At 38.4% G+C, this 18,863-nt stretch overlaps 1 protein-coding gene across 1 annotated transcript; it reads right to left on the reverse strand.

The window, feature by feature from the left end:
- Window positions 1-2,280: 2,280 nt before the first annotated feature.
- LOC140157873 (uncharacterized) lies at window positions 2,281-15,502 on the reverse strand. The gene is made up of 7 exons (XM_072181121.1): window positions 15,443-15,502; window positions 14,494-14,568; window positions 13,974-14,045; window positions 5,621-5,677; window positions 4,259-4,467; window positions 2,388-2,964; window positions 2,281-2,311 (listed from the first exon to the last, which is right to left on the reverse strand). The coding sequence occupies exons 2-7, from the start codon at window positions 14,511-14,513 to the stop codon at window positions 2,281-2,283; spliced, it is 966 nt and encodes a 321-aa protein (XP_072037222.1). The 5' UTR covers window positions 14,514-14,568; window positions 15,443-15,502.
- Between the last annotated feature and the right edge of the window lie 3,361 nt (window positions 15,503-18,863).

Below are 18,863 nucleotides of genomic sequence, written 5' to 3' on the forward strand. Positions count from 1 at the left end.
AACATTTAAAAAAAATTACTATTTTTTTCATTGCTTTAATATCTAAAAGTACCTAAAACTGCTTGAATAGAAGAACGGCACTTAGAGCGTGTACACGGACACAGTGCTATAATTGGACGATTTAGTCATCGCCAACTAAGCCACATTAAGGGGACTCGATCTTTTGTGCGTAATTATAGAGGGCCAGGGATTCACTCTATCATTAAAAAATCATTTGAAGAAGTCAAAGAGCCCTGAGAATACAAACTGTGAGTGTAATTCACGCCAGACACAATTTCTTTATATGACAAAATTAATTTTTGTAATCGATCAAAAAACAAACGTTTTATATCAATTTTAAATTTATCCTGAATCCGTAAATATGGTACCTCTCGCCCTTTTTTAGGTCAAGGCTGTTTTTACCATTATGCAGCGAACCATTGTTGAAGCTATTTCACATACATGAAAACACTCTAGAGAAAGAATGATGCCATATACTGTTGAAATATCTTTTGTTGATTTCGAATGATAATGTCATGAAGTCGTAAATTTTAAGGTCAAATTCTTAAAACCAAAACAAAACATTGCGACGCAGATATTTCCCGACTTACGCAATTTCATCACCACATCAGTGGCTTTATTATTTGATTGAAACCTTTCCCAAACGTTCGTGCTCTTTATGCATAAAACGACTAATCTATCTTTACAAAACGCGTCTTTTTTAGTAAACAAAAGGCTAAAGATGGCATTATGAGATTTATCATTTATCATTACACTCCTCCACTCAACTGCCACCGTAGCCGAACGGTAAAGCGCTAGACGCGTAATCGAAGGAAATTTCGAATCGCTGGTTCGAATCCCAACGAAGCCTGTGGAAACCTTTTTTTTTCTTCAAAATTCATGATCGTATTCCGAAATGAGTCACTTGTCGGTAAATCCTGTATCGTATCCTTAACATTGGATAATAAGCAGGCAGCACGGGCCACCCAGTGTTTTTCTTCCAACTTTATTTCCAATCTTCCACGATTGTTGTGTTACAACTTGCCTGCCATATTTGCAACTTATACTTCGCACGGCGAGCAAGTGCTAAATTCAGGTTCTTCAGTAAACTTACCTACAGCTAGGAGCACAACTGATATGTTGACTAGAAGGATGAAAACAGTCATGAGCGTCTGTCTGTGGTCGCTGTAGGGAACCATAAAATATATTGCTGCTAACAAGTTGAAGAAAATGGCCATGAGTGACAGCATCTGGAGCCAGTGTTCAAAGTTATCTTTCATTGGCTTTACATATGCGTGAATTACAGTGTAAACAACCGAGATTGAAATTGATAAACCGAGGGTAAAAGGATCTTCTGAGCCCCACAAAACTACAAGCGATGTTTGAACCAATTTACGCGACAATTCAATGATTTCCCAGAACCAATATTTGGGTTTATAGTTCTCGCAAAGAAATCGAATGTGCAGTGGGTCACTGATAGGAGAAGGGGTGACTTTGTCAAGTAATGAGGCATTCGATCTATCACTCTCTGTTTTATCATCAATGTTATTGTCATTTGATGGTTGTCCGTTGATTGATAAGAGCTCTCTTCTTTCGTCTTCCATGACTGTTGAAGCCGTACTGCTTTCACCACGTTCTTCCGTTGTTTGAGTACTTCTAGTTTGGACTTCACTTTTTCTGTCGTAGAAACATGTGCCTTTATAAGGAATAACGTGCTAATTGGAAATCCGACAACGTATATGAGACCGATGTATGCTGCCATTTGGAAGTTCACATGCGTCGGACTGTTGCAGTTTATTGTGTAATGAGATCGTAATTTCGTAACATTGTACGTGCAGTTCAAGTTGGCAACAAGACAAAAGTTGTCGCAAGCGGGTGGCATAAGCCCCAAGATAACCTGACATACACTTGGGAAGGTTATAAACAGCAAGACGACTACAGCGAAATAGCATTTTGCTCTTTGTTTTTTCATCCAGTCATGGACTTCTTTCGGAGTGTCAGTATGACGAAAACGACAAAGGTTGTACAATTTTAGAAGTACATAAACCGTGTATGGCAAGAGGATAGCCACAGCACAAAATGTCATACCAATTACAAATTCACCATAAATGTTTAATTGCAAGACATCTAAGAAGCAGCTGGGCTTAGCTAAGAGCTTAAAGATGTTCAGTTCTAAGTATCGGAAGATGTTTGCTAGCTGTGATACTTTCAATGGCCATTGAATGTTGTGAATAGATGTTAAAATTGCTCCAGCAATTTGGTAGTAAACAAGAACAATTTTAAATCTGCCAACTAAAGTATCTAGAAGAGAACGCACTGATTTGTCTTTTTTCTGTAATCCCAAATTGCAACACCAATAATAGCAACAACAACGACAATGACAATGACTAGCTCCAAAAGCTAACCACGGCCACGACGGGCATTTTAAGCAGTATTCAAACCATGGGTAGTATCTCTTGCTACAACTAGAACACAACCATCCTTCATAACCGTCTCCGCATGATGCATTTATGCTATCTCCAGGACAGGCTTCAATTCCTTGAGGGCACTTGAATGGCTTAGGTATCTTACCATTAAATTTTGTGGTTTCTTTGTCATAGCTGTCATTGAAGGTACAAATATTCTTCACAAAATCTCCGTAGCTAGATAGGTTTATATAACCTGCTGTTTCATTCCCTTCAAAGTTCCATGTCCACCAGTACCCTTGTTTCAATTTCTGGTACTCCAAAGAACAATCAATACCTTCATCGGGACATTGTTCGCAAGCATCAAACCTATCTGTTCGGAAATATCCATCTAAACAAGAGCATGCGCGAAAACCAGCAAATTTAGTTTTTTCAGTTCCTGTAGGACACACTTGGCAATCTTCAGCTTTTGTCCCCGGCGATTGTTTTAACGGAACAAAAGTTCCTGGATTACACTTTTCACAGCACATATCATCGTAATTATCAGCATCTTGGCCAATTTTATCCTGGTAGAATCCACCTGAAAAGAATAATTCATCAAGTACGTAATTGTGATTTCTGCTTACTGTAATACTAGTAGTCTCCGAGCGCAGTTACCATCATGGCAAAAATGTTTTTACACAGTACAAACGATGGAGGGCAATCCGGCAACCTTAAATCAATATGGCAACAGGCCAAATCGATTTAGGTTGAAAACATTATTGTTTGGTAGCAACGGCCTGGCACTCACAATAATCCTGTTTGGACACGCTACACTTTATATGGCAAAATTAATTTGACACTATGTTTTCCCTCATCATCAATATTTCTCCTCATCTAGATTTTAAGTGTGCTCAAACTATATTTTGACAAAGCAAGCTAGTAACAATATATAGGTGTCTATGTATTGCTCAATTTGTTCGTCATGCAGTCTAATTTTGTGTTGAATTTGTTTATAATGATATTCCAAAATAAGAGATAAGGTTGAAGAATTCGGCAAACCTTTGTCCTCAAACAAGTCCCATGAAATTGATATAAGCACTCAAGCAATGGGTTATTTATTTCCTTTGTGAGCAGAGAGTGTTTAATATAAATTTAGTGTGTATGAAAAATAGCAGTCGTGTGTTTTCTATCCGATACATTTCTGAAATACTCGTGCATATATTCATCACAGGTTGTAACGAGTCACCAACAATTTAGGCCGAGTCAGGTCATTGGCCTATTTTTAGCTTGGTCCAATTCAAATCACTCGAGTCATTGTGCAAATTCAATGGGGTCGAGTCTCTGAATATCACTCGAGTCATTCGCCTCATTTTACATTGCGTCACAAGTCATGACTCGTTATATCTCTATCAGTATAATAAAGGAGTTTACAGTTATCTAGGGTTCACCAGATAGCCGTTGTAAGTATTTACCCAAGGGTGGTCTCTGTAGCCAAGGGGACGGGGTGTTGGTTTCAACTCCCCTCCATGAAGTCCCAAACCCCCAAATATGCCCTTGTTTTTGCTTGGTTTCAAACCGTTGACCCCTATTGGTAATTTCAACCTCCAAATGAAATTTATCAAAGACGACACTGATTTACTAAATATGCCCGATTTTAATAATCTGTTTAAAAGGCATGGCTTTGGCACATTTCAGGATAAAATAGGTAATAAATCGTAGCAGTATTTAAGGCTTGATATCTTTTATGGATTATGTTTCATAAAATTATTTGTACCAGACCTTTTTACACCTTTATAAGTTTACAAAAACATTGAATCTGTTGACAAACCAAATAGAATTGCATCTGTGGGAATAACGATATGCATTTGGGTTTTTTAGATATTCTTACCAACCTGTGGGACATGATGTACACGGCGCATAGAAATGAGCATATTTGTAATGTTTGGCATAGTATCCAACTCGGCATGGTACACATTCCCATACATTTCCTGATCGTGTTTTGGTTTGGTAGCAATCAAAGCCCGACTCTTCAAAGGCTTCAAAAACTTCAATATTTTCAATTGTCAATTTGGCATCCTCTGCGTCAGTACTAATAAAAAAGCTAATAACAAATATAGACAGAAAGCAAAGAAATATAATGTAGACTTAAAAAGTTTTTTAAATAGACATTTAAAAAATATCGCTCTATCTCTCAAGAAAAAAACCCAATAAAAGCGATCTAAAGTCTGCACAAAAAGTTACTCAGCTGTTACAAATACGCCTATAGATTCAGAACAAATAATTGTTTTCACAATATTTCAACATAGAGGATGATTTATTTACACGCATTTTGATACCCCATTAGTCAAATGTCGTTCAATATTAACAACACAGTAGTGCTTTTACAGAAAAATACCTGAATTTAAAAGTTGCAGTTTACAGCGATCAATGGTTATAATGCCAGCACTGTAAACACGTAAAGCCCGCCATTATCTTTGCGCTTACTTCAAATCAATAGAAATAACTGCAACTTTTAATTTGGTGTATTGTTTTTCTAAACACTGCTGTATTGTCAATATTGAACAAAATTGGACAAATGGGGTATCAAAATGCGTGTAAATAAATCATCCTTCTTTTTATGTTCAAATATTGTAAAAACAATTATTAGTTCTGAATCTATATATTACACCACAACATATACACCGAGCTAGTTACAGTGACCTAAAAGGCTCAAACTAAATATGATGATCAACTAGTTAATACCCTCAAGTTAGCATAATAAAATATGGTAAAAAATTAAAATAAACCTACTCAGAAAATTACATACAAAGTACCATACAAAGTTTGATGTGATGACAGAACGGGTGCGTGTGCTATGTGTGTTGGTCGTCTGTCAGGGAAAATCTGTTTGAGTTGAAATGAGGTATGTAGGATGTGCATGCTTGTGAATAATAGACCAAGCACCTTTGAAAAAAAAAGGGGGGGTATGTACTGACAAAGGGGACACGAGTGTTAGGTTCCTTCTTCTTGTATTGGAGAAGATCAGCCCGATTGATTTCCCTAACCGCTGGACTTGGCTTTTGATCTTGTCAGTGTATGGCCTTCTAATGCTCTAACTTAAGTTGGGCCTCAGAATCTTGAAGATTGGAGCATAGGTCCATAGAATAGTACGAGTGGTACACCATCATTGTTCATACCATCTAGAGAAAAGATATAATAGACCTAAAATTTTCTAGGGTCAAGAAGAGAATATGAGCTTTCTAGGAGAAACTTACATGGCAATGTCTGGTGAACATATCGGCCACTGGTATAGATGTTCACTAGATATATATCTATTAGTTGTAATGTGAGTAGAAAAACGATATATGAACGTTAAAGAGAATCCACGTTGTCAAAAAACAAAATTGGAAATTAGATCTTAGCCTTGATTGAATGATTGAATGAATGATTGATTGATTGATCGATTGATTGATTGATTGATTGATTGATTGATTGATTGATTGATTGATTGATTGATTGATTGATTGATTGGATTGATTGATTGATGGATTGATGAATTTAATGAATTTATTCGAATTAACAACATTAAAAGATAACAATACATATTAAAAAATACATAAAAAAACATCTTAAAAAGAGGCAGATTTCAAACGTAAATGTTGTTAAAACAGGATAACCCATGAAAGTCATAAATAAATAATAACGTAGTTCTAATGGGGTCCTAGAAAAGGGGCTAAAATTGAAAACAATAAGCAGGCACAAATTTGAAGAAAAAATATTAAACATCATAAACATCATAACTACTGTTAAATTGCACATACATTGAAATAAGTTAATAGAAAATGACTGATGCAGTTTCGAAAGTCAATGGATATTTTGCCAGATGGTTTCTGATTGCACAGTTGAAGTGATTTAAATGTTTTATTTGTTGTTGTTCTAGAAAGGACCCACTAGATAGCAACAACAACATCTGATGACGGCGTATATGGTCGTACTAACGCACCTATGGGGCCTTTCTCGATGGACTAGACAATTTCCGTAAACTGAAAATGTATAATTGATCAATCAATACGTATTAGATAAAGGGTGAGAAACAGACCATTATCAGAAATAATGGGCGTGTTGTTCATGACTGGTGAGATGTTAGTTGGTTTGAGGTTGACCGTTGGCCGGGTATGCATGATGCAGTCATGTCTACAGTAGAATTCATCTCGACCTTTGCAGGACTTAACCCCATTAAAAGCTATTAAACCAAGATAACACTCATTGAAACAGCTCAACTGATTAAATCGGATCTTCTCTGGTTGTGCACAAGTGTCTGTTTTCATGTGCGATATCGCAATAAAGCTGGTATTATAGCTTCAGTTGGGTAACCGATTATAAAGGAAACGAAAGGAAACAATGGTATGTGTACCTTTGTTCATGAAATGAGACAATTGCCTGCTTTTTGTAAACCAGCATTCTTAAAAATGAGCAACATAATGATTGTTGACTTAACACGGTTTGGAAATAATTTCTTCATATTTTTGGTGTTATCTGTCGTTTACATATCCTTCGTAAAACACAAAAGTGCGACCCTCTCCAAACACCTAAATTAGCTAAAAATTTAGGACATGTTACAAAACTATATTGTCTAGAATTTTAGAAGAGTACTTTTAATATTGGCCGGTTATTTTTCACACAGCGACGTTAACTAGGCAATGTACTATTACCTATAACATTAACTAAAACACCAAAGTACGAATATTTCCAAACATCTAAATTAGCTAAAAATTTAGGACATGTTAAAAACTATATTTTCTAGAACTTTAGAAGAGTACTTTTAATATTGGCCGGTTATTTTCACACAGCGACGTTAACTAGTCATATCCCCATACTTTTAACGTAGGGCTATTTGCAGAGGTCACGCGTCAATGGGAAAGAGCACTGTGTATTGTGTATAGGAAAACGGACAGTAACTGCAGTATGGGTCACACGCGTGGCTTGCTATAGCCGTTCTGCTGCTTGGCACCCGATGGTCAGTGGGTCAAATCACTGGCGGGGAAAACAACTTTTCTCTTCATCTTCTTTCTTCATTCATTCCTTTTTCCTTCCACTTAGGCAAAAAGCTCCTTGATTTATTATAAAGCAACATGTTCAGTATTTGAGCAGTTTACAAGGGCGAGTAACTTAAAGTGAAAGTAGCATGCCTTTTTAATTCGTAATTAACAGCATGTGTCATGAAAGGTGAAGAACTTATAACATGCAGAGCCAGAGTCATTGGTGAAAATAGATCATATATGGCCGCCATTTTTAAATTCCAGATGGATGTTGATCTCATTGTTCCCATATCAATCTAGCACCATGTTTATAGACTTGTTTGTATTGGCAATGTGGGTATTGCCACTAATATTAGACTCATAGGATATTCACAAGTCAAGTTATAGTAAAAAGTACTACACTCAGCACAGTGTTGTTCACTCTACAGCCTTTCCGTCCAAGGTCAAAACTAGCCGAGCGTGAGCTGCTATATTTAAAAAGGATGGTCTTACACTCAACTCTGTATTATAGACGCAATGGTGATGGGTTGAAATCAACCAAAGAACGAGCTTTCCTGTTCATATTCATAAGTATTTCCAAACTTATTACTAAATGAATATACTTTTTGGGCGAGAAACGCACATCTCGCGCTATTTGCGATGGGTTTTGGCCTACTTTCTCCTCACAGCGTTGCAGAAAATAATCGTGCTGTCTATGTAATCAGGAAACTACAGAGGCGATAGTGTACATTTAAATTTGTAATTATTACTTCATTTTGATATTCAAACAGTGCTATAAAGTCGTCTTAACAAGGAATGAGTTTGTATTAAAAGAAATAATTGTTATACGACTTGGATGAACTAGAATTACTTGTATGCAAATCCGAAAATTGCAACAGATTTTTTTCATTTCTTTAAGATTTAGCGGTATTGCCAGTTTTTACGTACAGTTGGGCTACATTAATAGCCTCATTATAGTTTTATCGATACTGGCAAAATACTTGATTGCATGTGCTTGCTGTTTTATCTATAGCGTATATAATCTGTTAATGATACGATATGTAAGAGGTAGAAACCTTATCACAATAGTATTATTAGCTAATCCCATAACGAGTCACTGTTCAAATATTTATAATACAAATTTTTTACGACGGGAATTCATAACAATTAGTGGGTTTTTTAGCGGGTTCGCCGTCGGACAAGTTTATAACTGTCAAGCTTTAGTCAGGAGTAGCTCTGACTTCTTCAGGACAAAGTACCTAAGAATGAGACATGTAGACTGTCCCTTGTCTCCTGATGACTCTGAAAAGAGTCGTTCACTGAAGACTGCCCCTTGTCAACAGAGAACAAGCAGATCTCGCCTATCTGCTAATAAACGTTTTGGTGGCTCTGAAAAGAGCCGTTCACTGAAGACTGCCCCTTGTCTACAGAAACAAGCAGATCTCGCCTATCTGCTGATTTGGTAAGTTTTGGTGGCTCTGAAAAGAGCCGTTTGCTGAAGACTGCCCCTTGTCAACAGAAACAAGCAGATCTCGCCTATCTGCTGATTTTTTGTAAGTTTTGGTGGCTCTGAAAAGAGCCGTTCACTGAAGACTGCCCCTTGTCTACAGAAAACAAGCAGATCTCGCCTATCTGCTAAATTAAAGGTTTGTTGGCTCTGAGAAAGAGCTGTTCAATGAAGACTGCCCCTTGTCAACAGAGAACTTGTAGACTGCATATACTGTAGTAGAAGTATACGGCTTACCAGGAACCGTTTGGCCACTCATGGACCGATTGATTGATTGCATGCACGATGAGCGTTCATATCACTTAATTGCGGACGTGGTACAGATTAGGCTCTGTGATTGGTTGTTTGAAAATAGAGAGCGCCACATACGATGTGATAAAGATTAGCGGCTCTGTGATTGGTTGGTTGAAAATAGAGAGCGCCACATACGACTGATGTCTTTGCCGTCATTTCTATTGATAGTATAAGTTTCATTAACTCTGATTTCAACGCTTCACGGGTCAACCTCATCCCCAAGTGAGAAACTTGTGCCGGTTTTGTTGTTTCGTCCCACAGAGGTTCATGACCTTCTTTGCAAGCATGTTCAGCTAATGCCGAGCCTTCTTCTTTCTTTTGTCTTGTGGCTCTTCGGTGTTCAGATATTCTGACCTTTAGTGGTCGCTTGGTTTGGCCTATGTATTGCTCACCACAACTGCAAGGTATAGAGTACACACATGGTGCACGATCCTTGGGCAGAGGATCTTTTGGGTGGCTTAGGATGTCTCTTCATTTGGCCGACCTAGAGTAGAATGTTTTGACCCCTGCACGGTTTAGAAACCGACAGATTTTGTCTGATACACCTTTGATATATGACATGAAGGTAACGCCTTTGTGTTCATCGTCCACCAATTCTTCTGATCGTTCTTCTGTCTGTTTCTTGATTGCTTTGTGTATGAGGTTTGAGGGATAGCCATTCTTGTTCAACGCTTTTTCAATGTGTTTGAGTTCGTCTTTTCGATGTTCTTCATCACACAGAGTCAGTGCTCTGTGAACCAGTGTATTGACAACGCTGTTCTTGGCAGACATATGGTGGCTAGAGTTGAAATGAAGATATTGATCAGTATGAGTGGGTTTTCGGTATTATGGCGAAACTCAAGCTAGTGTCAGATCTCTGCACTTTGACATCAAGGAAAGGTATGCCACCTGCCTCCTCAATCTCCATGGTGAACTGGATACACTTGTGTTGATTGTTGAGATGACTTAGGAATTTGACCAATTCGTCTTTGCCATGTCGCCAGACGACGAATGTGTCATCAACAAATCTGAACCAAGCAACGGGTGTCAAAGGATACGTATCTAGTGCTTTGGTTTCAAAGTGTTCCATGAAGATATTCGATGTTATTGGGGAGAGGGGTGAACCCATTGCCTGACCCTCTTTTTGTTCATAGAATTTCCCTTGCCACTTGAAGTACGTAGATGTGAGGCATAACTTCATAAGTTCTACGATCTCATCACTTGTCATGCGTGTTCTGTTTTTAATTATTTATTAATTATTTATAATACGTTCATCATCATCATCAGTCGGCTGCGGAGCAGGCGACTACAAGCTTTCTCCAACTATTGCGATCTTGGGCAAGCGAAACAATTTTGTTTGGCTGCAACATCCCTTCAGTATCTCCCAGGAGGTGCTGGACATACTGTAAGTACAGTGTGCGCAGCCGTCCCGGTTTCCTATTCCCATGTGGTGGAATGTAAATGGCATATTCTTTCACAGGCTCGTCGTCTTCAAGACGCAGTACATGGCCGAGAAATTTGAGTTGATGAATCTTGACTCTGGCAACCAGTGGAGTGGTGTTAGTCAGATTGTAGATGGTTTCATTTGGAATCCGATCCACACGCTTAATGTTTAACATGACTCTGTAGCAAGATGTTGCAAAGGCATTGATTTTGTTTTCCATGTCCTTGGTGATTACCCATGACTCACACACGTACAGAAAGACAGTAACACGAGTTGTCTCAAACAGCTTGATTTTTGTTTCGATTGGCAGAGATGGGCTTCTCCAAAGGCGTTCCAGTTTCCAGAAAGCCGCCCAGGCTAGTGCTTTTCTTCTTTTTAGGTCTCCAGCACTAGAGCCCATCTTGGAACCCAAGTACTTAAAGTCTGTGACATGGTTGATGGTACTATCATAGACTTCAAGTGCTGGTTGGGCGTTACAGTTTGCAGTCATATATTCTGTCTTGGGTGCACTGATGACAAGACCTAGATCTGCTGATGCAGTTGCAGTCCTAGTAAGCTGCGACTGGGCCCGGGCTGTGGAAGATTCCAACAGGGCAATATCATCAGCAAAATCCAGGTCATTCAGCATCCTAGCAGGATACCTGCTTGACCGACGTGGGTAGGTAACAATTCCAGCGTCAATTCCAGAAGTTGATATCTTCAGAAGGTAATCTACCAGGATAATGAACAGGAATGGTGCTAACACATCACCATGAAGCACTCCAGTTGTTACTTGGAAAGGCTCTGAGATACTTCCATCTACCATAACGGCACTATTGGAGTCCTTGTAGAGCACCTGGGTGGCATTTACCACAACCTTTGGTATTCCATAATGCCGCAGCACTGAAAACATGACGGACCTGTTGATGGAGTCGAAGGCTTTTTTGAAGTCCACAAAAGTGACTGTCAAGGGAAGTTGGTACTCCTTGAAGCCTTCCATGATCCTCCTCAAAATGTGTATTTGCTGAGCACAGCTGCGACCTGATCTAAAGCCAGCCTGGTTGCTTCTCAGTAGAGGATCAATGTGAGGTCGGATCCTGTTCAAAAGGATCTTGTTGTACACTTTTGCGGCAATGGACATAAGCGAAATACCACGGTAGTTTGTCATGAGAGAGAGGTCGCCTTTCTTTGGTAGAGGAATGATGCAATTTGTGACCCATTGACAGCGTTGAGAATACTTCCATGCATAATTTGAGAATCATATCAATCATGCTATCCCCTCCTCCCTGAAGTGCTTCAGCAGTTATAGCACAGTCCAATGCTGCTTCCTTGTTGGTCCTCATGGCTGCTATTGCTTTGACTACTTCTTCACGAGTTGGGGGCTCAGTGATGATAGGAAGATCTTCAACAGCTGGTGCATGAAGTTCTGAAGCTGCTGTTCCACTGTCGTTGTTAAGGAGTGAGCTAAAATATTCCTTCCATTCCTCAAGCAGTTCATGGTCACTGGTTGGGGCTGTGCCATCCCTCTTTTTGACTTTCACCCCTTTCCTTGAGTTCTTCCCAGAAAGCGAGTGTATGATTTTCCAGGTGGTGGTGTAATTCCCCATCTCGTCGGCCAGCTTCAGGTCTTCCATCTGCTTATTGAGGGTAGCATGTTTTAATGTCAACAACACCCCTCACTTAACAGACATTAAGTCTCAATCGGCAGGATCCATAAGTGCTAAAGTAAATATATTTTCTCTTATCCTGCCGTAGTTACCCCATACTCTTATTAAGTTCATGTTAATTTTATGGAGAAACCCCACTTATAATTCTTTTGTGTCAGTTCTTTGATGTTTAATGCACGATAAGCATATCTATGCGCAAAATGGTAAAATTTAATTAATCGGACATAACTTTTGAACCCAAGCTAGTAAAGAAACCAACTAAACGTCTTCTTTTAGCCAAGATATTACTGATTGTATTGCATATAACATTTGTGCCATAACTCTTTTAATTTTTCCTCAGAAGTCGAAATGCAATTGTATAAATTTTATTGTTACACCCTGTATAAGCAAGGCTATAGAGAGCATCTCTACTTCCTAGACATATTTTTTGAAAAGTTATGACTGAATTTCAAAAAATATAAATAAAATTGAAAAAACCTCAAAAAAGGAAGCGGGAGGGGACATGAAACATGCTAATTTTTTTATTTGACCTTATACGTTTATGAACATTAAGAAATAGATGTATAGAGGATGTTAAGCTTATGAACATGATTTTCAACATTGTTAACAATTGCTAGTATGTCAACAAATGAAAGTTCTGTAATTTGTTTTTCTTCAATACTAAATTCTTTTGGATGTCATCAAATTGTAAATCTCTAGTCAAATTTTCGATGCATTAACAACTACCTGTTATTAGTTTGTAAACACTTTTTTTTTCATAAACATCATAGTAGGATACCCAATGCTACTTATTATGCTAACAATGAACGTTCATTGACTGTTAGGCTAAGGGAACGTTACAGGATAATATGTATTTAATTTCTGCCTGACGGTTCCTGCTTAAATCGTGTTCAAGAATCAACTAAGAAGTAAGATTTATTTGGCCCCACCTTTTGCCAGTAAATTGGCTGTCCAGTGTATTTTTACTACGTGCCCGGCCTTACCAATTGGTACACAATAGCTCACCAATCTGAAAGCCTGTTTTAATCACATGGTCAGAATCAAATAGTCAAAATGATTCGGACAAATAGGCTACACTGTCCATACACTGTACAGTCTCATTGCAAGATCATAGTCCTTGTCATTTGAGGCACGTAAAACATACTCATTATGATCGATGCGAATTATGGAAACAGTTCAAACAATAAAATAACTACACCTTTATCTTGACACTTCCTCATTTGCTCGCCCTATTCCTTTTTAATGGAATTTTGATCTGCACCAAAAAGCTTTGCGATATTATCTCAAAGCGGAAACCATTTTTTATACTGTGGAAATGAGGCATACCAACATAGTATTAAATTGTCATTAAAGGCGACGGTTTAGACATGTCAAAAGAGATCTTGCATAATTAGAAAGAGTGGGCATAGCACTTGTTCAGTGCGTAGAGGACCGTAGAGGATGTCCTAACCTACGCGCTCGCGGTCGTTCTCTACTGGGCCCCTGGACTGGAACCAGTTCTAAGTGGCATTTTTAATCGCTAAAGTACCGAAACCTTAAAAATTTAGACGAGAAAAAATATTGATTATGAGGAAAAGAAGAGTGTCAAGTTAAATAGTACATGTGCCTGAAAAGAAGAGTGTCAAGTTAAATTTGCCATAGCTACACTGTATTGCACCCAGAATGCATTCTTGTGTGCGCTAGGCCGTATAACAGTATGTATATAGAAATGCAAAGAATAAGTTTGAAATGATTACTTACACCTTTCCTCCATATGCTAGCCAGTCAAATGAATTATCGTCAATTGTTGATATTGGATTGTAGTACATGTGCCTGCAATGATAATGGTTAATGATATTATGTAGAGTGAAACATATACCTATATAAAGTGTGACCCAGAGGACAAATTTGTATTTCAATATTAAATATATTTTGAATGTCTGCTCTTTGTTATGGCTATTGCTCATCAACTGACTCTGGCTTTTGTAAATAACAACACACTTGAAGGAAGTGCATTTCTGATATGTTTCGTAATCATCTGACATCACATTGTCATGGTCCTAATTTGTTGTCTCTTTCAATTCGAACAAATCGCATGCTAATCTTGGTATATCGTCACCTAAATCCCTTCGCCTTTCTTTCCTTTGTCTTCCTCTTTATTTCCTTTTCTTTCCCTTCCATTTTCCCATGCCACTTTTCTTTCTCCCATTTCCTTCACTTTTCGTCCCGTCACTTCCCTCGCCTTTACATTACTTTACATTTTTTTGAAATGGATACTTACAGTGTCGTAACAGATCGCATTGGTGTCTTTAGTGACGTGCTGCCAACGTATGAAATGTTGTTATCAAATAAATACCTTATATGGTGAATAAAATACTCAATCAATAAATTTACCTCCTGTTAGTACGCAACCCACACACCCCACATTTTCACGTGTTTGCTCTCCACCACGGACCTTTGGCAAAACTGCAACAAATATCAATTTGCAGCAAAAACTTATAGTATCTCTACGTCAAAGTCATTTTAACGTTAATCGCAGTCGATTGCAGCTATTGCCGGATAGGTCATCGTTTCACTCGCGAAAAAACTTGTCCGTCCTCGTTTGACAGCAAACACCAACATAAATAGCATACCATAACCCACACATACACACCCCTTGTACCGGGTGTCCCAAAAAAGGTTACATGAAGATTTTTGAAAATAATCTTTGTTAACGTTAACAAATATAAATGTCCTTTTCATTACATAATCTAGGTACCCTCTTCTAGTATCTCTACGAATGTCAAGTTCACACCGTGCGTACTTAGCTCGCATTCAACGCATTCCTGAGCAAGCTGTCTACGTGACATAATGTAACACGGGTTCTACCGTCACATCATGCATTTGGTGGGGCATTTGAGTAGGCCCAGCTATAGCACGGTAGATGCAGTATTTTATTCTGATGAACAGATAATAAAATTTGTGTTCAGTTTTGCTTCAAGAGTTCAGTCAGAAATAACACAGCGGGCCTAAATGCGAAAACTGTTATTAATTTCTGTGCAGAAACGCCTTTCACCAAAAACGTGTTCTTCTCCTATAACCATCTTTCTTTTTTGTTTTCTTTTTTGCCTACAAAATCGTTAAACAGAGAACTTTTGGCTGCATGGCCTCTCTACTACTACACACTCACCTGCTCGACGGCAGTAATGATATTATAGCTCTATTTTACACATAAAACATGGCCTACTTACAAGGTTTCCAACTTCGGCAAGTGTTTTAGTGTCGGTATTTCTGTAAGTCTATTTTGAAACAATAATCTGTCATAAAAGATAATAAATAATGATAAGAATGATAACAACAATAACAACAACAACAACAACAGCAACAATAATAATAATAATAGTCTTCTTTCGGCGTAGTATTTACATTCCTCAGGTCACATGACCTTTGCCAAGAAAGAACAAGCAAAGGAATTTTGGTTGGGCTGTTCTTTCTTTCTCTCATTATGCAAGTGTTTGGATCTGATCAATGGGTTTTTTCTTCCCTTTATTCGTGGTCACACACATGTTTTGCTTGCTTTTTATAAAGTAGCACTGCATTTTCTCACACTTGCGAAAGTGTTAGACTCGGTACACATACACCCCCCACCCGACACCCCCCCCCCCAACGCACACCCACATGTATCTAGTAATGCGGAGGTCGTTGGTTCGAGTCTTCCTGGTAGTCACTTCATTTTCATGATTTTCATGCTACGCTACGATTTGTTCAAATTTCTTTCGTCTTTGTATTTGTTTGTCGAGCAAATCAGCTTGTAGGGTTATTTACGTCACAAATTTCTCTCGTAAAATATATTGTTCCGTGAAGTAATAGAATCACCGTTAAAGAACACGGGCGATCGCCTTAAGTTTGCGGCATGTCACAGACAAAACCTGCATAGGTCTCGATCCTCGCCACTAGATGCTGTCATAGCTCAGTGGTAGAGCGCCGCGACTAGTAATTCGGAGGTCGTTGGTTTGAGCCCTCCTGGCGGTCAGTTCATTTTTGTGATTTCTTCACCCAAAATTTTCAACTTTCGACTTCAAAATTATTTTACTACTACAACTCTACTACTACTACTACTACTACTACTACTACTACTACTACTACTACTACTACTACTACTACTACTACTACTACTACTACTATTACTATACCTCATAAATATGAAGGCCCAATTGAAGCCATTTGTCATTTTTTAGATCAATTTTATTGGGTACTATTTTAGTTTGAAACAGCCGCAAATTGGTGAAACGAAAGCCTAATTAAAGCCATTGAAAAGTTTTCACAATTATTGTATAATATAAACAATTGTTTTAAAAATAACACGTGGATGTCCATAGCAGAAGCAAAAAGGAAGACTTGTCCATTTTTCTCCAATGAAGATCCAATTGAAGCCATTTGCATGGGGACTGTAGGGCCTATTAGGCCTGGGCCTATTGTGTAAAAATTTAGTTTTAAAAATGGAAAATTTGGACACTTGTTTTTGGTGCATCATTTTTACACTATTATTGCCTTAAACAAAAAACAAAGAAGACCCGAACTGAATTTGCAAAATTTAAAATGTTACACTGATCCACTGACACTTTAAGATATAAGACTTCAGACTCGTAATTTCAGGTAAATCATGCATGGATTGATATGTTAAAGTCAGTAATAGACCTAAGTCCGTCTTAAATACTGATTTTGGTGACAAAATGGGAGTACAAAATGTCACGGGCCCTACATATCGACGGGCCGGCAGTAATTTTCACAGGCTTTTGGGCCAAGGAACGACATTTAAAGCACTGCCTATAATAATCACAGGCCTATACTTAGGCTTACTATATACTATCCTGGGCCTACTCAATAACATACAATTTAACCTTTTCCATGTTTTCTCTTCTTTTTTCTTTCTTGCCAATCACTAAAACTGGTAGGAATTTGATATTGCGTCCTCTACCCTTCAGAAAGTGCCCCTCCCTCTACATGCTCAATACTACTTACATGCATAGGCCTACTAAATTACGTGCAATTTAACTTGTTCTCTTCTCTTCTCTCTTCAATTTTTCTCACTTTCTTTTCTTTTCTCTCCTTTCCCCTTTTTTTCTACTTGTCAGTCACTAAAGTACTGGGGGAAATATGATATTGCGTCACACACCCTTCAGAAAATCCCCCCCCCATGATTGATGCACATGTTCGCCATAGGCCTACATCCGGCACAAGCGCCTACGAAACCTTGCAAACACCTGCAAAACGAAAGAATAACGAACAAACCCAGGGTATATATACAGAACTGTACGAACACACATCGGACAACTTCCGAACATGTGTATTCGAGCACACTCCGTTTCAAGTTTTGTGCATGCACAAAACTTGAAACGTATTGTCGACGGACTAAACAAACATCACCTAACACGAAACGCATTTGGCGGATAATAGCAGGACATATGAAGAACATAAAACGAACATTGACGAACACTAACGGATTTGCTAAAATACCATCCGTTTCTTATACGGAAGACCGATCCGGTGTAGTGTGACACTAACACGGTCTGGGTCAACGTACATCACCGAATGCAAAAATATGCTATCCGGTGGTGAAGGCCTCACAGGAACGTATTTGCAACGAACACGGGCCGAGTGCAACGAACAAAGAACGAACATGAACGAAAGGAGAGCGAACAAACTCCGGCAATATTCAGCACCATACGAACACACATCGGATAAATACCGAACATGTGTATTCGGTACACTCCGTTTCAAGTTTTGTGCATGCCGACGGACTTAACGAACATCACCTAACACGAAACGCATTTGGCGGGTGATAGCAGGACATAAAAAGAACATAAAACGATCATTGACGAACAACAACGGATTTACTAAAATACCATCCGTTTCTTGTACGGAAGACCTATTCGGTGTAGTGTGACAGAAGCATAACGCCCCCGCTCCTGTTGAGTGACGGTTGTTCGGCTCGTACCCATACTGCTTCTTTGACTCCCCGTTCAAACCAACAGGGTTTACGGTCCAAAATGACAACGTCGTCAACGTCGTCAATGACAATGACCCTAAATCATCCACCCAACTGAAGGCCAAAGGTTTTGGCCGAAACGTCGGCGATTCCATCTGACCAAAAGTGAGTTTTTCTGGTTGACCAGATTTAATTATCTACTAATTGCTATTTGAGCTGGTACCCATTTGGTCCATAATACAACTCGTCTATTACCAGAAAGGCTAATTACCACTTAGTCTAATAATAGGCTAATGTCCACTTAGTCTAATATTGTTTAGTCCACTAATCATATAGACCATTTGGTCTAATATTTTATTAATAACCAGTTAGTCTAATACCATTTTGTCTTTTTGCGCATGCGTAAATTGAGATTAGTCTCTTATGTTAGCTTCCTTTGATTTAAAGTAGTTGTGCAGTGCCTCTTATTTAGTGCATTTATGATATAAAAAGTATACCATTGAATTGCTTTAAATGTTCACATTAAAAAAAACCCAGGGAGTACAATTGCCAATTTCGGGCAGTTTGTATGGCAATCTTAGCAAAACAGGACTTTTTTCAATTGAATTCATGAATACAAAACCCACCCAAGCCCATACTTTGGCCAAATTGATTTAAGCATGGGAAATTGTTGCTTATACATA

This window comes from Amphiura filiformis, chromosome 7 (assembly GCF_039555335.1).
Source record: "Amphiura filiformis chromosome 7, Afil_fr2py, whole genome shotgun sequence".
In the NCBI taxonomy this organism is placed as follows: domain Eukaryota; kingdom Metazoa; phylum Echinodermata; class Ophiuroidea; order Amphilepidida; family Amphiuridae; genus Amphiura; species Amphiura filiformis.